The sequence below is a fragment of the Mixophyes fleayi genome, chromosome 7 (assembly GCF_038048845.1).
Source record: "Mixophyes fleayi isolate aMixFle1 chromosome 7, aMixFle1.hap1, whole genome shotgun sequence".
NCBI lineage: Eukaryota > Metazoa > Chordata > Amphibia > Anura > Limnodynastidae > Mixophyes > Mixophyes fleayi.
Window position 1 is genome coordinate 58,306,467 of NC_134408.1, and position 24,065 is coordinate 58,330,531.

Sequence of the window (24,065 nt, forward strand, 5' to 3'; positions counted from 1 at the left end):
ATGGCTGATCACAATTTGATCAATAAGAGGATTTATGTACTTACGTTAAATCCGTTTCTCTGATTCCGTCTGGGGGACACTGCTTACCATGGGGGTTGTGGAGGGAGCTTGGGGAGTTGGCACCTAACTAGTTAACTTTTAGTACTGCCGACAGACCCCTCCCCTCTACAATCCCCCTGGACTCTTCAGTTTATTAAAAAGCCCTAGGAGTAAGGCCAGTCAAACAAGAGCACACAGAAGAACAGAAGAAGGGCGGGATCGCAGTGTCCCCCAGACGGAATCAGAAAAACGGATTTAACGTAAGTACATAAATCCTCTTTTCTCTTTCATCCAGTCTGGGGGACACTGCTTACCATGGGGACGTTCTAAAGCAGCCCCCTAAGGGTGGGACTATTCTGAAAATCCCGCTCGCAAAGCATTACGAGCGAAATCTGCAGATGCAAATACATTAAATTGGTAAAACTTTGTAAACGTGTGGACAGAGGACCAGGTGGCTGCTCTGCAAAGCTTGTCCGCAGAAGCCCCATTTCTCGCTGCCCACGACGCCCCTACCGATCTGGTGGAATGGGCCGAAAGTCTCTCTGGCACAGGACGGTTAGCCTTTATGTAAGCATGTCTAATGGTTGCCGTAATCCATCTAGCGATGGACTGTTTTGAGGCTGGCCAGCCTCTCTTATTAGCATCATAGAGAACAAACAAAGAATCTGTACGTCTAATTTGAGAAGTTCTTTTTACATAGATGCGCAGAGCCCTAACCACATCTAACTTTTCCATAGTCTGGTGATCAGATTGGGAAGAGGATGAAAAAGCCGGAACTACAATTTCTTGGTTAAGGTGAAAAGCCGAAACTACCTTCGGAACGAAGGAAGGAAGGGTTCTTAAGACCGCTCTGTCCTCGTGGAAAACCAAATATGGTTCCCGACAGGACAAGGCTCCTAATTCCGAAACTCTTCAAGCAGAAGCGATAGCTAAAAGAAAGAGGACCTTCCAGGTCAACCACTTTAATTCTGACACACGCAAGGGCTCAAAAGGAGGCCCTTTAAACATTTCAAGTACCAGGTTGAGATCCCATGGTGCTGTCGGCGGAACATAGGGAGGCTGAATATGCAGTACTCCCTGGAGAAAAGTCCTGATATCCGGTAAATCGGCTAATTTCATATGGAAAGAAACCGAAAGTGCCGATACCTGGACCTTTAGGGAACCTAACCTGAGACCTGCCTCCAGGCCATCCTGAAGGAAAGCTAACAAGCGAGTGAGGCGAAAGGAGGATGAGTGTCAAGTCCTACCTTCGCACCATCTAATGTAAGCTCTCCAAATCCTGTGATAGATGCGAGCTGAAACTGGTTTTCTAGCTCGCATGAGGGCGTTTACCACGTTTGGGGAGAAACCTCTAGCCCTCCAGAGGCTGGCTTCAACAGCCATGCCGTTAAACTGAGCTGAGGTAAATTCTGGTGTAGGAATGGACCCTGAAGGAGAAGGTCGTCTCGAGATGGTAGACGAAACCCTGGTCCTTCTGCCATGGAGATTATGTCCGCGTACCAGACTCGGCGCGGCCATGAGGGAGCTACCAGAATTACTGGCAGACCCCCCTGCCTGACCCGTCTGAGAACGCGAGGAAGCATGGAGATAGGAGGAAATAGGTATCCCATCCTGAACTCCCATGGCATGGTCATGACGTCTACTGCCACGGCTAAGGGGTCTCTTGACCTTGCGCAAAACCTGGAAACCTTCCTGTTGTGTCTGGAGGCCATGAGATCTATGTCCGGAAGGCCCCACCTCTGAACCAGGGACTGAAACACTTCCGGATGCAGAGACCACTCCCTCGGCATCATCTGGTTGCGACTGAGATAGTCTGCTTCCCAATTGCGTATTCCTGGGATGAATACAGCCGATATTGCCGGAACATGAAGTTCTGCCCAAGACAAAATCTGGGCTGCAATTTTCATTGCCGCTGCACTCTTGGTTCCTCCCTGTCTGTTGACATATGCCACAGCCGTGGCATTGTCGGACTGAATTCTGACAGGGTGGCCCTGGAGGAGGGATTGTCCTCCTTTGAGGGCTAAGAAAATAGCCTTCAGTTCCAACACATTTATGGATAGGGATGATTCCTGAACCGACCAAAGGCCCTGAAGCCGGAGGTGAAGGATTACCGCCCCCCAACCTTTCAGGCTGGCGTCTGTTGTTGCTATGACCCACGCCCCCGGAGAGAAGGATCTGCCCACTGTCAAGTGATCCTGAATCAGCCACCACTGGAGAGATTCTCTGGACCTCGGGGATAGAGAGATCTTCTGTAGGTCCAGGCGTAGATGGGATCCTAACCACTTTGTTAACAGATCCCACTGAAAACAGCGAGAGTGGGCTCGAGCAAAAGGAATGGTTTTGAAGGAGGCCACCATCTTTCCCAGCAACCGCATGCACAAGTGGATTGAGGGTCTGGGAGAGGACAAGACCTGGGAAGTTATACTCTGAATTGAGGTGGCCTTTTCGACAGGCAGGAACACCTTTTGCTGGCTGGTGTCTATGATGAGGCCCAGGAAGACCATGCGCTGACACGGAACCATCTGTGATTTCTTCAAGTTGATGAGCCATCCGTGGCTCCTGAGAACCGCCAAGGCAACGGATAAGTGATAACACAAACAACTCTCTGAGGAGGATTTGAAGAGCAGGTCGTCCAGATAAGGCACGACCTGGATGCCCAGAAGGTGAAGACGAGCTGCCATAACCGACATGACTTTTGTGAAAACCCTCGGCGCTGTGGAGAGGCCGAAGGGGAGGGCCCGAAACTGATAATGGGAGTGTCCTACAGTGAATCTGAGGAGGGACTGATGGCCCTTCCAAATGGGAATGTGGAGGTATGCATCTTTTATGTCTATGGAAGCCATAAATTGATCTTTCTCCAAACCGTTTATGACCGACCTCAGAGATTCCATCCGAAAACTGTCGACTCTTAGGTGCACATTGAGGCTCTTTAAGTATAAAATAGGTCGGAAGGAGCCGTCCGGCTTCTTCACAAGGAACAGGTTTGAATAAAAACCCTGTTCCTTTTGGAATTCTGGAACCCTGCAGATAACTTTCTGAGAGAGAAGAGAGGCGACACAATCCTGTATTGCCTGTCTTCTGAATGGATCTTGGGGTAGGGGGGTTACGAAGAACCGATGGGGTCTGGGACCCAGCAGGTCTATCCTGTATCCCCTTGATATAATGCCCCGAATCCAGGAGTCCTGGGAGGACTCTGTCCACTGTTGAAGAAAAAGAGACAGACGACCTCCCACTGGGGTTTCCCCCCGGGGAAACGAGTGGTCGTCAGGACGCAGGCTTCTCCTGAGTCTTGGAGGCCTGGCGCCTGGCCGAAAAAGAGGATCTTCCTCTAGAGGAGGAGCCTCGGGCATTGGGCTGTTTACCCCTAAAAGACTGTCCCCTGGACAAGGAGGATCCTCGAAAGGGCTGACGGAAGGAGCTAAACCTGGGTTTCCTGTTTCTACCTGGGAAAACCGGCAAGGAAGTACTCTTGCCCCCAGTTGCCTGGGATATCAAGGTATCTAATTCTGGACCGAACAAACCTGCTGCTGAAAAAGGAATGATTTCAACAGACTTTTTAGATTCCGCATCTCCTTCCCAGGATTTCAGCCATAGAGTTCTTCTAGCTGAAATGGATGCAGCCTGTATAGAGGAGGAGACAGCTGCTGAATTTTGTGCCGCCTCATAAATGTACCCCAATGCCTCTTTTAAATGTAAGGCCAGGGGGAGTAATTCAGAACCCTGTAAGGCCTCTGCCAGCTGGTCTGCCCATACTTCCATGGCTCTAGCAACCCAAGCTGAAGCGAATAATATGGGTCTAAAGGACGAACCTGCAGCCGCAAAAATAGATTTCAGTTGGGATTCAACCTTCCGGTCACTGGCATCCGGAAGGGACGCTGAACCAGGAGCTGGAAGTAAGGTGTGTTTAGCCAAACGGGCTATGGGAACATCTACTTTTGGGATACTTTCCCAACGAATTACCTCCTCCTCCTGTAAGGGGTACAAGGAGGAGAATCTTCTGGGAACTGAGAACCTCTTCTCAGGTAGTTTCCATGCTCCTTCTGCAATGTCTACGAGTTCCCTAGATGGGGGAAAACGGCAAGCCTTTCTTTTGACCTTTTTAAAAAGAATTCTGTCTCTAGGCGTAGGATCCTCCGGTTCTGGGAGCCTGTCTAACTGCAAAAACCAAATCATTAACAAATTGGCTTTTAGAACTATCCTCCTGTTCCGAAGACTGAACTTGGTCAGAATCGGAATAAACTGCCCCCTCATCCTCAGAAGATTCCTCAGAATCTGAAAGGACCATGATAGGGTTATCCGATCTAGGTCTCTTTCTTTTAGCGGACAAGATGTTTGGGGACTCAAGCAACAAGTTAAGATTATTTAAACCTTTAAGGAAAGCTGTAGACCATGCCGCTTCTGTGGGGATAGGGGTTTGGTCAGAAAAGGAAGAGGAAGGTCCTGGTAAAGACCCTCCAATGGACCCTGTGGTAACAGGGAGGCCCAGCTGAGTGCTATTATTAGTAGCCACTGAAGTAGCCATATTAGATAGCAATTGGTTAGATTGTAATACCATCTGAGCTAAGGAGGAAACCGACTGTGTCAGGGAGGCCACCCAGGCCGGTTCCTCCGTCAGAGGGGCTGTGGACTGATGAGTCTGCACAGTGGAAGCCCCTGCATCACAGGCAGAACAGAGCGCCAATTTAGGGTCCCCCTGCCCACACAGTAATTTAACTTGACATTTTGAACAAGTGAAATATTTTGCAATAGGGCCCTTTCCCTTATCTGTCATTCTTATAAAGGAAGGCACACCAATCACACAGATTAAAGGGTTAATCTAGCTGTGTAAACAGAGAGAATAGAGAGAGATATGTATGCAGGAAAACAGATTATATAACAAGAAACAACTAATCTATATAATAAAAGTTGTACTTGTAATAATTAAACACCAAATGTTTGTAGGCAAGTAGGAGACTATAATGTAAACCTTACAAGCCTACTTTTTTCCACAGAAATAAACAATATGTGTGTTTAAAAGGCAATACTTTGCCCAGGGCCATAAAGGAGAGAAGTCCACGGCAGTTTGTCCAGTGTCTGCTCCCTCAGCTCTGCTCTCTCTTCCCGGGCTTCCTTTGGCGCCAGAAGACTGGGATATACCATCTCTCTGTGGAAGGAGGGGGGAACTCTATGTATTAGCCCTCCCCCCCCCCCCCCCTTCAATAGCTCCAAAAACGTTTTTTTAAAAAAAAAAGAAAAAAAATGGAGCGTGGCAGATAGTGGAGACCTCTATACAGAGGTCTCTGCAGCGACATACCCGGCGCCCTCCTCCTATGCATGAGGGGGGAACCGTGGTATAGCCCCCTTCCTCCTCTCTCCGTAGCGCTGCTGGCCCGAAAATCCAAGATGGCCGCCGCTACTTGAAATGCCGATAACCGGCACTCCCTGCCTGTAATGGCAGCGCCGGTTATCGGGGAGGCTGGAGGAGTGCAGCGGTCCATGAGATCGCTTGTCACTCCTCAGTTTAGGCACCCTTTTTTTTTTTTAAGTTTCCCTGTCAGTGAGAGCCTCTGGCTCCCATCTGACAGGAGAATGCCTGCGCTGCTGGCTGTGAGTGTGTTCTCTATTATAGAATTCACTCCAGCGCTGCCACCTGTAATAGTGAATAAAAAGGAAATAAAAGAAATAAAATCTTCTAAAATTATACTAGACTAAAAAAACACTGCCCAACTCCAGGGCACCTGAAAAAAACTGGAGAGTCCAGGGGGATTGTAGAGGGGAGGGGTCTGTCGGCAGTACTAAAACTTAACTAGTTAGGTGCCAACTCCCCAAGCTCCCTCCACAACCCCCATGGTAAGCAGTGTCCCCCAGACTGAATAAAAGAGAAATAAACATTAAGTTCCTTATGTTTATTCCAGATATTATGTTTTATTAATATTAGAGTCTAATACACACTTTTTGTGATTAGTGTGTCTTTAGGGTCTAGAGAGAATGCTCCTGTGTTCTTTTTCCGTATTACGTAAAGCATGGTTGTCCAACCCGCGGCCCGCGAGCCGCATGCTGCCCAGCATGCCTGTAAATGTGGCCCAGCAGGAGTTTTGGTTGTGGCAAGGGGGCAGCGCTGAAAAAAAAAAAAAAAAAAAGAAAATACTTACCTTGCGGTCACGTCAGCTGGCGCTCCGGCTCCCTCTCTGGTCTCCTCCTCCGTGTGGCGCTCGCAGTGAATGTAGGGGGTGACGTCATCACACCCGACATCCATTGCGTAGCGCAGCACAGAGGAGTCACCTGCGCGAACTATCAGCAGCAGTGAAAGATTATCCAGTATCTTATTGTTGTTACTCTGAATTTGGACTTTCTGCACCATGCAATTATGAACTAGCTGTGTTCTCTGTATGTATCGAATATAAATATCAAGAGATAATTTTATTTTTAATATTTTAAACCATTTTAAATGTGCAGTGCTCAGTAGGATGAAAATATCACCCACTGTTACCCTCATCGGAGGCTGCTCCATGAGCCATTTTTCCCACCACCCTATCTTTAAATCTCTGTACATTTCTATTAGTCCTCCTGATGCTACCTATATCGGTGACCATTTCAAACTGGTCAATAAAAAAAATGATTCAGGAGAGGAATAAAAAAGTTTTTGGCATTTAGTTCCCCGAACCCCACTAAGATGCAGTTAAGTTAAATTGTAGCTGGTAATGGGACTACTGCTTTAATCATGATTCTGCAACAGGTTTCCTAACTCTTACTAACTTAATTTTATGTTAAATATGTTTTCTATGGTTTTTTCGATGATCAGCTATCGTTAGTGTATTTTATGTGCGGCCCAAACCAACTCGTCGTCTTCCAATGTGGCCCAGGGAAGCTAAAAGGTTGGACACCCCTGATGTAAAGTGTCCTACTCCCCAGTTACTGCAAGGAACAAAATACCTGCATCATTTTAAAAAGCCAGTGGATTTGTAATTAAATTTTCAAAAGGTATTTACATTTTTAAATTTATCCAAAACACACTACTTTAGAACATAGGCTAACATTACTATAAAATAAATATAAATAATATATATAAGTTCTAAAATACCTTTAGCTGTTCAGCAAGCTCTGTTGAATCTTCAAATATCAAACCATTTTCTTGGTGCTTTACAAGTTCATGTAAGCTATGAAAAAAAATAAAAATAATAATAAATAAATAAAAAACACACTTATTATTTCACAGTGTTCTTTATACAATGGTGAATGTGCGATTTCAGAATAAAGGCAGTTATAATATGAAAATACTTAATATATCAAAACTGCAGGTTAAAAATAGAAACTCTGCAGCAGGTATTCTCTGCATATTATGCAGCATACCGCAGCCCAGTGATAACCTTGGCGTTTACAAAACCTGCAGTTTAAATATCGTACAATAGCTTCAGCATTTTGACACTAAAAAAATGTACCCAACAGTGGAATAGACTAGTAGAAGATTATGAAGATCTAGGTAATTTTACCTAGGCTTTAGAGTACAGCCAGAATTTACATACTTCATTTATATAGTGAATATCTCCTATTGGGTGTTGGCTTAGCACAGGGCTTCTCAACCCATGTATACTCTCTGGGTACTTCAACCTGTTTACTGTAACATCTATTTAGAATATTTGTGTTTATTTAATAAAGAGGATATTCATATAAAAAAAAAAAGAAAGAAAACGATTTAATTATTTATGAGCAGGGCCCTATTTCCTTGTGTCCTCCTGCTACTACTGCATCACCCTCTGTACCTTTAAGCCTTTAGGTGAACATATTTTTTTAAACATTTGCATTCATATTGTGATGTCTTCCAGATATGCCTATACAGTAACTGGTTAGATAGAAATACAAGTGATTTTAATATTTTTACCATTTAAAGTTAACCGCACACACAGGAAGACAGCAGCCAAACATATCAACAACCTTCATTGGAAGGTCCAAACCACTGGAAGACTTGTGAAGACAAACTCCTAGGTCAGCTGATCCTGGAATGATAAAAAACAGTAATACAAGTATGACTAGGCTGCTATTTTCCCCAATTTCTATTTAACTAAATGTACATGCAATCATGCAGAAAGATATAGTATTATATATTTCATAGATCAACTATCCCTTTACCATTATGTCCACAAATGTGCAGCAAGTAATTGTTTACACAAAAATTTATCTTGGTGCCACAATTCTCCAGGATAGCCCAGGTTGCATTAGAAATAGTTTACTTTAGTTATCAGGGAGCATCCTCCAGAAAGACAGTAAAGGCAGCATAGCACACTGTAATTCCTTAGTTTAAGGTTGTACCAATTAAAATCAATGCCTGGTTAGACAGTAGTTAGAGAGTGCACACCTTGAAAATGACAAGTCTGCTTATTTTCACAAAACTAAGCTCTGAATTTGTGTCTAATGTGAGCACTACAATGACTCATAATAATGTCATTTAGCAAGTCACAAAAAAGATTTACCCATCTGCAAATATTATTAGTTCCCATCCACATACTGTATACATTTCTGAATGTTAGTAGTAGCTCTCCTGCACAAATAAATTTGCATTTTAAAACTCAATAAAAATATAGACAACCAATATCACTCATGTTCTTACCAAGTAAAACTGGATAATCTTCAGCCTCTAACCAAGGCGTACAGATCTGGATGTTCTCAAGCTGCAGCTCTCTTATTAACTTGGTGTAATACTCCTTTAATGGTCCTTTTCCTAAAATTAAACAAAAAAACAAAATAATCCTGAATAACTGAGGTGTAATGAAATTTCAATAAAAAAAACAGACATTAAAAATGCATCCTCCTAAATTCACACCAAAAAAAAACCACACTTAATCCTGGACACTACAATTATACAGTCTAAGCTATAGGATATACATCAGTAATGACATCACAATTATATACTTAAAATAAAAATAAATTAACCAGAATTATGGCATTATAGCAAGATTGCAGATGTTTCATAAACATTTAAAAGCAACACATTTTTCAAAAGAAAGCAAGGGCCATCATTCGTGCAGTCTTTAGAAGACATCCTATGCTTTTTTTGGTAGCAAATAAAATTAAACATAACAGGAACTTCTAACAATTTGAAACATTCAAAATATGTCTGTTCACTTGAATGTATCAAGGGACTGATGGCAACCTATATGTTTGATTTGCAGATCCCGAGACACTAAGAGCAATGTATAATCTTATGCCTGTGTGATTTAGATTAGCCACTACACTCAAAAGACCTCAGGACCCATCAGTCTATAGTATAAACATACTAATAAAATATGCCATAAGGACATCACCAGATATTGCTTGTATAAATGTTAAGCTTACTATGTACACCATTATTTTCTTTTTAGCTTGTGGAGTATGTATAATACTGTGTTTACAGGAATAAAATAGATAGGAAAACTGATAAATATAGGCAAGATAAACTGAAAGGAACACCTGTACATATTTCTTTAAACAAGAAGGGAGAATTTTATAAAAACAAAAGTGCTTAGATGAGCTTTAATCAATCATATTGCATACGTCTCCAATACTAAAGTTGTACAAACAAGCATTCCAAGTTTAAAACATTGTGTGTCGAACCCACAAAAAATTTCCCTGATGAAGCCCGCCGAGCGCGGGGGAAACGCGTTGGATTACCCGCACACTTATACCTTCCGCTGCAGTATTACTACCTATCTGCCTCTACATTAGAGCTGACATCGGGGCTGGTCTGCGCATTTATTACATCCCAACTCTGTGTCCAGAAAGCGCTGCTATACATCGTTATTACCGCAACGTGATTCCTGCTGGGACGCCAGCCACCGTCCGCGCATGAAAGGAATTAAGCCTGTAACCATTTCCTCCGTCTACACATATATCGGAGTGGACTTTGAACTTACAGGAGATATCGGGAGCTGTTCGGCTCTCCGCAACTGTAAGTGTACAGACTTTCTTCCAATACTGTGAATTTATTTACCTCGCACTGTCTGCTGTAACGGACAGCAGTTAAAATTTAACGCACTAATTGTGGAAGAACTTACTTTACCCACTATCCAGATCTAGTTCAGGATTCACAATTTAGGGTCTATAATGGATGGAGGACTTTCTTACCCTTTGCTATGACTCAGGTGTTTGCATTAGTTATCGATACAGTGGATCATTGTTTAATCACCTATTATTGCACATACTGCATTGTCAAAATTGTGATTTTATTTACTGTGTTGTATTCTTTTGAACTTGTTATATAGTTCTGGCCAGAACCACATAATTTTTACCGATATTAAATATTTACCATATATTTCATAGCGTTGAGGTATTTTCTACTTATTGATATCACTATTTATTTAGGGATAGGGGTTCCCTATTTTCCTCTGGCTGCTTCTTATATTACAGTTGTGCTGCACCACATCTTTATCTACTGAAACCCACAAACTATGCCTAGAAAAGTGGAGACACAGAAATCCAAGTCTTCAAACCATGAAGTAGTAATATCACCTGACTGTGTGATTAAAGTAAGGATAAAAGTTTTACAACCACACACATTTCAATTTTCGAAGTGGGCATCTCTGCAAACTTCAGCTATCCATATAAAGGTGGTAGATTAAAAATACATTTATGTTGACTAATTTACTTTAAAGGAACAAACACAATTTCAGCTTTTAATAACCTTGTTAGCATATTTTCAGAGGCAAATAAAATACTTTTCAGAAAAAACTTGAAATGTATTACCTGTTATAACACAAACAAGAGAGGGAAGTTTGGTTCCATTTCTCATAAACATGTCATAGTCTAAGGAAATAAGAAAAAATATTATCTAGTAAACATTATCATCATCACCACAAAAGGTCCGCAGCACCTACAAAGAGCAAAGTATGAAACAGTACACGGCATATAGGGCAAAAACAAAACTAAGTGCAAATAAAGTATCCACCCAGTTGAGGAGAGGTGTGCTGGGCAGAGGTATGAGTGAAGACGAGAATACTTTAGGAGACTAAAAAAAGGGAAGGAAGAAAAGCGCACCATAGAAAGCTGAACCTGTGCCCAGGAGTGTGGACACAGCTAACAGGATCAGAGCCCGTGGTGGAGAGGCACACGCGAAGAAGAGACCAAAAGCAGGAGCCTAGTGTCGAAGCACAAGAATGAGGCTGGGGTGCTGAAGGCAAAGGTGACATGAGGAGGAGGACCCGAGGATAGGAGGGCTCTGCACATGGAAGTTTACAATCTAAATGGAAGGAGCAGACGTAACAGGAAACACAAAGACGAGAACAGGGTGAGGGGACTATGAATAATGAAGAAGGATCATGAAGAGGCAGGTTGAGGATGGGACAGAGAAAGTTAGATAGAGGAAGAGTAGGCTTTCCTGTAAAGGTGGGTTTTGAAACATCATTTGAAAATTTGCAGGCTAGGAGAAAGTCTGATAGAATGAGGGAGATCGTTTAAGAGAAGAAGGCCAGCACGGGAGAAAACTTGAATACAGGAGTGAGATGTAGAGGACCAGAGGGAATATGAATCAAGATGAGGTTGGAGACGTAAGGAGCAGTGGAATTAGAGAGGGCTTTGTAGGTGAGGGAGAGGAGTTTAAAGAGGATTCTATAGCGGAGGAGGAGCCAGTGGAGTGTTTGACAGAGAGCGGAGGCAGATGAAGACCAGCGAGAGAGGAAGATTAGTGGCACAGTAGCATTGAGTATGGATTGGAGAGGAGCGAGACAAAAGTAGGGGAGGCCAGTAAGGAGGAAGTTGCATTAATCAAAGCGAGAACTATTGAGAGAATGGATGAGAGTTTTGGGACATCAAAAGGAGAGTAAAGGACAGAGCTATGTTGCAGTTATAAAAGTGTCAGGATTGCGCAAGGGATTGGATATGGAAGGGGGGGGGTGAAGTGGACAGAGGAGTCAAGGGTGACATCCAGGTATCAGACTTGGGTAAAAGAGGAGATGTTGGTATTACAAATAGTGATTGAGTGGGTGGAAGGGGAGGAAACTCTAGTGGGGGGAAGACTAAGTTCAGATTTGGGCATGTTAAGTTTAAGGAAACAATAGGACATCCAGAAAGGAATGGCAAAGTATCAGCAGGACACATTAGTGGGGAGGGAAGTGGAAAGATCAAGAAATGAAAAAAAAAATGCAAAGGAAGCGTGCACTCAAATTGTCTGAAGTGCTTGAGGAGTCCTTCTGTACGTACAAGGAATGTAATAAAACATGCAAAAACGAAATTAGATAATGAAAAACAAGTAGCAAAAATAAAAAAAAAAATAAAAATTTTTTTGGAGTTTGTCTAAATATATAAATGGCAAAAGGATTAAAAAAAGATAATATAGGACCCCTAAGAAGTGAAATCAGGATGAGTACCAAGGGATTAGCGAATAGCAGATGTGGTGCTGTTTAAAAAGAGGACGAGATCACAACCAGGGAATTCTAAATCTGTATGCCTGACATCAACAGCGGGGATACTACTGGAAGGTATATTAAGGGATAGTATTCATGATTACTTGGTGCGCAATAAGATTTATTAGTGGGAATCAGCATGGATTTGTGAGGGATAGGTCATGTCAAAGTAATCTAATTAGTTTCTACGAGGGCTGCACAGTAGATGTGGTCTACTTAGATTTTGCAAAGGCCTTTGAAACAGTGCCACACAAGAGGTTGGTTTACAAAATAGAGGAACAACATTTATACTTGGATTCAAAACTGGTTAGAGAATAGGGAACAGAGTTGTGATAAATGGAACGTTTTCTAATTGGTCAAAAGTTTTAAGTGGAGTACCTCAAGGTTCCATGCTGGGGCCAATCCTTTTTAATATATTTATTAATGACCTTTGTAATGGTTTGGAGGAAAGTTTCCATTTTTGCAGATGACCCTAAACTCTGTAAGGTAATAAAAATCAGATCAAGATGTAGCTTCTCTACAGAGGAACTTAACTAAACTGAAGGATTGGGTGGCCAAATGGAATATGAGGTCTAACATAGATAAATGTAAGGCTATGCATGTAGGGATCAAAAACAAGCACACAATATATAAATTAAATGGGATTAATTTAGGTGAATCTATAATGGAAATGGATTGGGAGTACTCGTAGACTTAGCAATAGTGCTCAATGTCAAGCACCAGCTGCAAGGGCAAATAAAGTATTGGCATGCATAAAAAGGGGCATATATGCAAGGGAAGACAGCGTAATTTTGCCGCTGTATAAATCGTTGCTAAGACCTCATCTTGAATATGGAGTACAGTTCTGGGCACCACTCTATAAAAAAAGATATTTTGGAATTAGAAAGGGTTCAGAGCGAAAAAATTTATAAAAGGTATGGAGTCATTAAGTTATGAGGAAAGGTTAGCCAGTTTAGGCCTGTTTACTTTAGAAAAGAGGCGTCTAAGGGGAGATATGATTACTACAAATACATTAAGGGTCAATACAGAGAACTTACATGGGAACTTTTTATCCAAAGGACTATACACAGGACACACGGTCAGCCCCTAAGGTTAGAGGAGAGGAAGTTTCACAACCAGCAAAGGAAGGGGTTCTTTACAGTAAGGGCAGTCAAGATATGGAATTCACTGCCAGGGAAGGTTGTGATGGCAGATTCAATAGATATGTTTAAGAAACAGTTAGACAAATTTTTAGTGGAAAAGTGTATCCAGGGTTACGACCGTTAATTAAAATGAAGGCTAGTCATGGATATAGGGAAAAAATAGGACTGCGATATTGGGTCTGGAGAGATTTTTCCCGATTGAATCAGATTGGCGGTTGCTTAACCTGGATCAATTTCAAATATAAGAAAGGAATCGCAGGCACTCCAAAATAGGTTGAACTTGATGGACTTGTTACTTTTTTCAACCTCATAAAACTATGATACTGTGTAATTTGGGTGTCATTGGTGTAGAGGCCAAAAGGTACTGATACGTTCACCCAGTTAAGAGGTATACAAAGAAAAGGAGAACAGAGCCCTGAGGGACTCCAACAGGAAGAGGGGACTGTGTGGAGGACAATCCTGAGGTAGAAACAGAGAAGGAACAGTCAGACATAGGAGGTGAACCCAGAGATGACAGTGATCAGAAAGGCCAATGGTGCAAAAAGTGTGCACCAGGAGAGGGTGATCAGGTAAGGTTGACAGGTCCTCCACCAGGATGATCACCAGGCCTTACTGTATGGATGAAGAAAAGGCCCCCAAAGCATAGAGCAGCAGGGGAAACTTTGTCAGAGGAGAAGAGACAGGTTTTGGTGATGGCAAGGAGGTAAAGAGATTACTCACAGTGCAAAGATTTTATATATATATATATATAATTTTTTTTTCATCTCCACTTGCTAGATGTGTGTATGCTTCAAACGTGCATGCTCAACTTGCTTAATTTTAGTCTCAGATGAAAAAGGTTAAGGATCTGTGGAATGCCTAGTACACTGGCAGCCACAAAGCTAAATTACCACTGGAATTAGAATTTTACAATGTTGATTGTGCAAGATATGTATGAAGTGTAACTACCATCTTCAGGTCACACATTTTTTAATGTCTTCCACATTACAAGCTACTAATCTTTGAATTTTCAATGTCTCGCTATATAAAAAAAAAAAATCTTGATTTTGCCACAACCTCCATGTAGCCCACATGTGACAGCAGGGCGATCACAGAGTTGTCAGACACAGTGGACTGATCTTATCCCAGCTACTTAAGCAGCAAGATGTATGCAGCAAATGACTGGACAGGACACAGCTCATTCACAATCAGGTGCCACATGCAAAAACCTACTGCAGTGCACACAACTTGAACTATCTGACAGCACTTTACTCAGATCCAGTGCGCTCTCCTCTCTTTAAACAGGAGGATCTATATGCTAGATACAATTTAATGGTATTAACTCTACGCATGCTTAAGTCGAGTGTGCTCGATGGCATGTTCGGCCCTGCTCATACCCCAATAATGTAATACCCTTCCCCTGCCACAAGAGAACACCCCCAACTGTTATATTTTGTTACATTAGACAAATAACTGGAGGAAGATTGTAAAAATAAATAGATTAGAGTGCATATAACCAGTATATATTCAACACAAAAAATGGAAGCTAGACTTAATTATAAATGAAGTGGTCCAAAAAAACCAAACAAATTAATAATAAATAAAAAAAATCTCACCTTGCAGTGCATTTAATAACACACTAAAGTCTTCATCCTCTGCAAAAACAGAAGGACATCATCATACATCCCAAAAAAATAATTACACCTTATTTATAGACACTAGTTTAACTGAAAATAGAATGTTTCATAACTATTCAGCAAAACACATGAGCTAAAGTAATTTTACAGAGAAAGTTGAACTTATCTGCAGATTTGCATTAACATTGATGCACACTATTACTTGGCAAAACTATAATGAAATATTAATTCTAGACTACAGGTTTATGAAACCCCAGAAATTCTAAACACCCCAATTTGCTTAGCTCAGTTGTTGTTCACTAAAATAAGGGGGACATTTCCCCACACATACAGGATATGTACAGCAAATCACTTTATCTATCATTTTCAAGAATGTACTAGATAAATGATACCTATAATCTGATTGGTTTCCTTAGGCAACACCTCCACTTTTCCTTTTTAGAAGTGCGATGAAATCTATTCCTAAATCTCGTTTAGCATGGGTCCACAAAACAACATTAAGCAAAGAATACTGCAAAACATTTGCACCTCTGCAAGTACCTCCAACTTTCCCTGCAAACCAATGCAATTTAGCAGAAAGCCAAGTGTACCCACGCAAAAGAAGGATCATGGCATCAAAGATCTTAGCTGCGCCTTAGCAGCTTTTGCGCCATATAAGATCTCCTAAGTAACCAACTTAGCATTGCTCAATCTGAATTTGCAGTTTAATATGTTATTGAAATTGGTTCCTACTTGTCCGTTTTGTTTTTGTTTTTTTAATTCCAAATCAATATAATGGTAAACCTACATAAGTAATGGTGGTAATGAGCAGTACAGAAAGAAAAAAATGTTTTTGCGGATGCCAGTTTGCTGTAGTTGGTTTGTTTTTTTGGTTTTTTTTTTAAAAAACAAAAAAACAAAAATAAAAACAAACAACTGTACCAAAAGCAGCGTGCACACAAGTGTACAGTAATCTGGCCTACCAATAGTCACAGGGAGCATCCGCTGAGTTTTTTTTCATACAAACCTATGAACAGTGAACATCTAGCGCATGTAAGCTCCCTATAAGGCTTTATAACGTGTGACATTTGTTGATGCTGCCTGATTTGAGGTGTGTTTCCTTTTCAGCGCTCTACCTCATCAAAGCTTTGTAATTTCTTCCACTGTGGCAGAGGAGTGCACCCCAAGCCAGTAGCATCTGGATCAAACGGCACTTCCTTCTTTATATTATCATTGCAGATTTGTAAGGCGCCACAGTGCTACGCAGCGTCGTACAGTGTGGAAAACAGTAACTACATAAAACAAGGACATACAAGGCAGACAAAATAAATGCAGAAGAGCGTGGTACCTTTGAATACTAACCTATGAAGCGGACATCTTTATGAAATACAAGTCTTTTCTTATTACAGTGTGCCCAATCATACTGTATAGGTAATGAAAATGTACAACATACTAGAGCACAAACATCATGCACCAGAATCATAATATTAAAATTAGTATGGTCGGTATTTAAACAAAGTGACAAAATACCTGTCCAGCTTGTACTACTAATCAGCAAGGCAGGTCTTTCTTCATTGTATGCAACGGTGCCAGTTGAAATGGTTAATTCTGTGAATGCAGATTTTTCTACATCTGAGTTTTCACACTTTGACCTGAACAAACACAGAAAACAAAACATTTATATATATATACACGCACTGCAAATGCACTTAATACAGTTATGTAGACAACAAAACAAACAAACAGAGTTAGCACCTATTATACAGAATACTAAGGATTTGGTATTTTCTGGATTACCGGATTTACCTTAATTTGGAGCAGCATTCCTATTTTAGCAAGTTAGCTCAGCCTTTACCCAAATTTCCTGTCTTTCTCGTAACCCTGTGTAGCAACGCTCCTCAAAGTGACTATAGGAGTAGGTGTTCACTCACCACGTATTTGAGTATTAGGATTTTGAAGCAGCTGCAATTATTTGAATTAATTGCTGGTTTTCAGAGACAAAGGAACTCTGGATAAATAAATCTAATTAACACTTTTCATATTGATACATATAAGTGTACATTTATTTTGTTTAAATTTAATTCCTATGGTATTATGAGAACCTGTGGCCTATTTTTTAGTCAATTTAGGCTATAGCTTTGAACACACCTTGGTAATAACAAAGAACTGAGGTTTATCAGTATAGTGTATTTTTTTGGAAACTTCCCACTGGGGGTACAACCCCAGTGAAGCAATGACTTTACCCATGCATGATTAAACCTTTCACTGACAATGATGTAGAATATACTAAAGGGCCTGTACCACTTAGGAGGCCAAAGACATAGATTCTACTTTTGCTAGCAACAGCTCCCACAATCTTTTAAGTAGTTGGCAACTTCTGTATGCTGGGAAAAATATGGCTTACATGTGACTAGTGATCAAGTCGCACCTGGGCAACTGCTACCAATCGATAAAATTTTGGGGAAAAATAAATAAATAAATAAATAAAAAGAGCGGCCGATGCTGACGTCCGGGGACGCAAACACAAAATGGATAAAACCTAGTGAAGGTGTGGTACAAAGGACCAGGTGGCCCCCAGCAGAGCTGATCCGCTAAGATCCCGTTATGCGCGGCCCAAAAAGCCCCCACTGAGCAGATGGAATGGGCGGCAATATGACCAGGAGCAAGCCAATCAGAACCGACGTAGGCCTACTTGATTGTGGACATACTCCAACTAGCGATGGTCTGCTTAGAAGCCTGCCAACTACTGCTTCGTTGAAAGGGTGACCACTGAAGCATGGTCAGAACCAAGTTTAGGTCCCAGGGAACCATACGCGTAACATAAGGGAGCTGTATATGCAGGACACCTTGGAGGAAGTTTCCGGAATATCAGCTAATTTCAGATGGAAAAAAGATAGCCAAGGCTGCAACTGACCTTTAGGGACCTAAGTCGCAGACCTGCTGCCAAGCCATTGTGGAGAAAGGCTAGGATACAGGAAAGATGAAAGTTAGTCGAGTGGCAACAGTCTTCGTTCGCACCACTTAATGTAGGTATGCCACACTCTGTAATAAACGTGGGTCGAGGTCGGTTTCCTGGCTCGCAGCATGGTGTCTACCACTCTAGGAAAAAAGACCTCTGGACCGCCAGAGTTTGACCTCATAGACCATGCCATCAAAACCCACAGAGGTAGGTGCTGGTAAAGAACCGGGCCCTACCATAACAGGCCGCCTCAACGGAGCAGAAACCTTCTTGGAACTGCTACCCTTCTTAGAATGTTTGTGGACCCGATGTGTCAGGGCCAGTTGTAAAACCTCAGGCTCACCAGAAGCTGCCTAGAAAGGCCAGCAACTTCTGGGACTCTGTGAGGGACGGAAAGTCCCTCTGCCTGCTCAAGGGGCCCTATAGGACTAGAGAATCCCTAATGGCCTGGCCTCTCACCCCGAAGGGATGGGTGAAAAGACCCAAACCTCGTAACCCTAGGTTTAAGGGTACTCACCGGAATGAAAGTACTTTTACCTCCCAAAGCCTGAGAGATAATGTTATCTAGTTTTGAGCCAAAAAGGACTGAGCCCGAGTAGGGAAGAGCCTCCAAAGATTTCTTTGACTCTGCATCAGCATCCCAGGACCTGAGCCAGAGAGTCCTACAGGCCACTATTGCTGATGCTGAGATAGAGGAGGAAACGGAGGCTGCGTTTTAAGCAGCCTCATACAGGTAACCCGAGGCTTCCTTTAAATGTAGAGCCAGGGGAAGAAGATCTTGTAACCATGCTACCAGCTGGTCAGCCCAGGTCTCCATTTTCCGGGCGACCCACGCTGAAGAGAGTGAGGCACCTGCCGCCAGGGCGATGGATTTAAGAAAACCCTTCACCCTGCAGTCAGTGGTGTCAGGCAGTGCCGCAGAACCTGGCACTGGAAGAAAAGTATGGCGGGCCAGCCTGGCTACTGATATACCCACCTTTGAAACCTGTTCCCAGTGGGCTGTTTCTAACACCTGCAGAGGATAAAGTACTGAAAATCTGCGTGGTATAACAAACTTACAATCTGGCTGCTTCCAACCTGACTCGGCTATCTCTGTAAGTTCCACTGATAACGGAAAACAGACAACATGATGTTTCCTGTCTTAAAGAGCAGTAGGTCTGATTGAGGTTTCCTCTAGATCCAATATCTGGCGAACTGCCAGTACCAGATCCCCAATGCCCTGACTCTCTGAGAGTTCAGCCATATCGCACACCAGGGGAGGATCCGAATTCGCAGGAAGCTCACCTTCCTCCAAAGACTCTTCTGAATCAGAAAACGCAAAGAGAAGATGAGTAGGCCTACAACGCTTCTAGCGTCATGCTTTTGATTCTGGAAGTGTCCAGGAACCGATTTATCCATCCAGGCCTTTTACCAAGTACATAGACCACGGCAGGTTCTCCCTGAGAGAGGCCTCTGAAAGAAGAGGTGGATGCCTGACCAACAAGGCTCAGGTTCACAACCTGGCCTGCTGCTAGTGCAGCAGATGGGGGCTAAAGGGGAGTGATCGGGGAAGGATAATACCCGGGATCTCCGCTGGATCCCATCCGAGTCAGTACAGACACCGACTGCGCCAGTGTGACCGCCCACGCTGGTTCCTCCAACTGCTGTGGAGCATAACCCTGGGCCTGTTTACCCAGGGCCCCCGCATCACAGTCTGCACTAACCGCCCGTGTTCGATTGTTCACTAGGAAGCTTTATTTTACATTTGGAGCAGGTGTAATATTTAGTCCAGGGTGTCCTTCCCCTTGTCGGACATTGTTATACAACAAGGAAATACTGTCCCCCTATTACCAGCCACCTGTCTAATATAGAAGCAGAAGGTAACAGCATAAATAAAAAAAACATATATATATATATATTTTTAGAAAAGGAAAGAAAAATAGCTTTCTAGATACCGTTTTGTCTGTGAATTACCCGACAGTACCTCCCAAAAACACACTGACACACACCCCATATCATACATATATATACACACGCACTAATATATATATATATATATATATATATATATATATATATATATATATATATATAGATAATATATATATATTTATTTTATATACACATACACACACTATATTTAAAAAAAAAACAAACGAAAAAAAAACAGAAAAAAAACTTGCCGAGCTCTGAATGGAGCATAATCCTTGGCAAGTTCCATGAAGAGTTGATGCTTCCGTTTCAGTGAAGTCTCTTTAAATATTGCAGGGGGCTTGTCATACAGAGTAATGGATCTACAATAATAAACAAATGTAACAGTGTACATAAGAGGATTAAAATATACCACGCTTAAAAGTTTGTCTACATGGTGTCCAATCAGATATAAGTGCCATGCGTTACCATGTGATAATTACATGTAAAAAATTGACCCAGTCATTAGACCAGAAAAATGCAGGAAGATGGGGCAGGTGGGTCAAGTATAACCCGAACAAGCGAAAAAGGACGCCTGTGGTTCTATTACAAAAACGAAAGAGTTAATTATGTGCAGCGGATACTACAGTGATCCTTACATGTAGGCTTCATTATTTTCTTTGTTGTCCTTCTCTCCAATTAACTTATTATTTCTATAATAATTCACACACAATGACATAATACAGTAGTCTTACTTTATACTCCAGTTATGCAGCAAATCTTCCTTCATGGCATCTGTTACACAGAAGTTGTAATCAGACATTCGTCCAAACGTTTTTTCATACCTGCCATAAAACACCCATGGAGCAACAAAAATATTATTAAGCTGCCCCTATTATACAATCAATTATTCCTCTTTTTTTTTTATTATTTTTGGGACAGCCAAACTAAAATGTTCGTTTTTCCATTCCAAATAAGATGTTTTGTAACATTTAGAAAATAAAGTTATTTTACTTGGATAAAACAGGAAGAAAAAAGTAATTTTTTATTTTCATTAAAAAGTTTGTGCAACCTCACAAATAAACATTAAAATGTATTCTGCAAATACAAATGCTTATAAGATATAATACAGAATGTGTGTGTACTTTTCCATTTCTTAAACTTGACATTACATTTTCTCTATTATTATTTACTAAAGCATGATGATGATACCCAATGAACCAAGTTTAAGTGAAGTGCCTAAACTCAGACCAAGATAACAACGTTCTATCAATCAAGTCACAGAGGCACTTTGATTTTACATCCTGGGAAACCCCTGCGATGTCATTGTCACAGTCGCTAACAAAAGATTCTATTATTGCTGTACTCCAGGTGCAACACAGCGAAGATCCAATTCAAATGCTTCTTGCTGTGGTGGGGAACTCGTTTTAAGGTCGTTCATAATCAGACTGGTGTTTGGAAATATTTATTATCTATCTTTTAATGTAAACATTTTAAAGTCATCTAAAAAAATACGAAAATTGCTGATGTAGCACTAAGAAGCACTCTAAAAATGCCTTATTAATTCTATTGTTTAACACTCCAGACAGAAGAATTTTAAACATCAGTCATTATCTTAGTACTGCAAAACATCTATCAGCTAACAGTAAAAGGATCAAAAGCTTCCTTATTTCTAAACGTGGAACAAAACATACAAACCATTTTGCAATGCGAACAACTGGATGTCCTGATCCATTTGTCAGACTCATGATTGAATACCCATAGTTATGCCAATCAATTATCAGTCGGCATCTTCTCATGAGACAAAATAACCAAGTTACTGCAATGCTAGGTAAACCTGGAGGATTCTACCTTAAAGACAGAGAGAGATAACCTCTTAGATTTTTGGAAACTAAAAAAAATAAAGACAAATTAAGAAATATTCACTGACCAATAAACTCTGAATGTATTACTTATGAATGTTATACTTATGAAGGAAACATTTGGCATGTTGTGTAAAATGCATCTCCATTAAAGGTACAATGTGTTTATAATTCAAAATGCAGTATAGAAAAGCACTTTATTTTGTTTTCCTCTCAGTTTTTTAAGGTGCGTTTGTCTATAGTCAGATTAACCTTTTGTTATGATTCTTCATGTTTGTCTGTCTGTCCCCAGTTTGGAAGTGGATGGGGAAAAACTAACAAGTAGCCCATTCAGATTATCAGAGTTTTTACAGCAGCCACAAAGATACAAGTGTGCTAGTCTTGTGGGAGCTTGTGACCTCAACTTATGTGATTGTGTAAATGAGACAGTAATTGCACTACATGTTTTTCCTGTGGAGTAAAAATAATCCATTAGCAACATAGAAGCAAGGTAGCATCATAATAACAAATACACGTTTTATATTATTATGTATGAACTTTAATCTAAACTTAATAGTAATGATTCTAAAATAAAAATGTAATATTTAAATGTATTAATCATACAGTTAAAAAAAAAACACAACACTGTTAATGTAGTCTCTAAAGTGAATGCAAGGCTACATGTGACTTATAGTTAGATGGAAGCATCAGTGCCCCCAATAACACAGTGAATTCATGTCAGGCTCCTGCCAAAGCCAACTCTACATGGAGCAATTCATACATCCAACTTTGCTGATTTTGGTGATAAAACGGTTCTGGTCTTCCTGGTTTGAACAGTAGCACCACATTTATTAATGGTAGTTCAGGTGAAACCCTCCTAGAAGCATGGACGGGGACTCCAAGCACTGCTGCTGGTCAGTATTGTTCCGAGACAGACGCATCTCTGTCAACCAGAGGCACTTTGGCCAAAGGCAAGGAGAACCATTCCTTTAACACAGTACTCTAGACAAACCATTATCTGATGTTCAAAAAACATCAGATAATGACACTACTTTAATGTGATCTCTGAAAGATTTACTGCATAGATGTTTATATTTATGGTTGCACTAATGACAGTTTTATGAAGTTTATTTAGTGGATATATTGTTACAAAGCTGCTCCATGATGTATACAGGGTACACATCGAGTATAGTCAGTTTTGTGTAATGCTGTGAATGGAGATGCAATCAATCAGATTCTAGTTAGCATTTATTTAGTACATTCTACAATATGTCAGCTAGAATCTGGTTGCTATAGGCAACATCTCCACTTTTTCAAACCTGCAGTTTAGTAAATATACACTTAAGACTACAGCTGGATATATCTTTGCAAAACCATGCTATGCTCCATACCTGAAGGAGGATAAAAGAAGGGGGATCCATCTTCATCAATTCCCAAAACAGCTGAAAAGCTTGCACTGTGACCTTTATAGCATACCGAAATATCCTTGGACCGACTGAAAGACAAAACATATATATTGATACAGGCATAGACACTTTTCTATTAAGCATTATTTCAGCATCATTGGCTAAATAATAATTGGCTTCTATTAAAGGACCACTGATTCTAAATTACAGCTTAGCTTATATAGAAGAACTAATGACTGCATTCACAAATATACATGTAAAAGATTGAGCAGCTTATCAGAACTTGCTTTGCACAATTGTACCTAGGGGAATTTATATATTAATCAAAGATTTGGGTTATACCTTTTTGAGCAAACAGGGTGTTTTTTATATTAACAAGTTAAGGACAAGCGCAGACAACAACTGTCTTTTTGGTTTGCAACTATTTGCCTTGTCACTAACACAACAACATCATACTTTAACCCAAATTATATCACACATATTCCTTGCCACCATCCTCAAGATACTTCAGTGTGAGTGGATTAGCACAGTTCAGTAAGAATGACAGGAGAGATCGTGGAGATGAAGGTATTATATTAGATATGGTCACTGACCCCTGTGTTTTGGTTTTGGATCTAGATTACCTTCGAGTTTTGGTAAAACCGCCCTTGGTTTTGTTTTGCAATTTTGTTCAAAAATCATTTTTTTGGGCCTAAATGAACCTAATTTAATGCTCCACCTGTTTCTTGGATAAGTAAGGTAATTCTAAAGCTAATAAATTAGGAAAAAAAACCAGTTTAATCCCTGGTAGGCCGTCGTTAATTCTGCACACAAACCCAATTGTCTTCCTCTCCATCTTAGCCT

At 41.1% G+C, this 24,065-nt stretch overlaps 1 protein-coding gene across 1 annotated transcript in view; it reads right to left on the reverse strand.

The window, feature by feature from the left end:
* ALG1 (ALG1 chitobiosyldiphosphodolichol beta-mannosyltransferase) overlaps positions 1–24,065 on the reverse strand; it is a 29,175-nt gene that overhangs the window by 1,964 nt on the left and 3,146 nt on the right. The window contains exons 3-12 of the mRNA XM_075179856.1: positions 23,208–23,311; positions 21,674–21,822; positions 20,731–20,820; positions 20,248–20,358; positions 16,657–16,778; positions 15,127–15,165; positions 10,735–10,794; positions 8,624–8,734; positions 7,898–8,012; positions 7,100–7,175 (exon numbers count right to left, since the gene is read on the reverse strand). Of these exons, the coding sequence (XP_075035957.1) occupies positions 7,100–7,175; positions 7,898–8,012; positions 8,624–8,734; positions 10,735–10,794; positions 15,127–15,165; positions 16,657–16,778; positions 20,248–20,358; positions 20,731–20,820; positions 21,674–21,822; positions 23,208–23,311 (977 nt within the window). The remainder of the gene's footprint in view (positions 1–7,099; positions 7,176–7,897; positions 8,013–8,623; positions 8,735–10,734; positions 10,795–15,126; positions 15,166–16,656; positions 16,779–20,247; positions 20,359–20,730; positions 20,821–21,673; positions 21,823–23,207; positions 23,312–24,065) is intronic.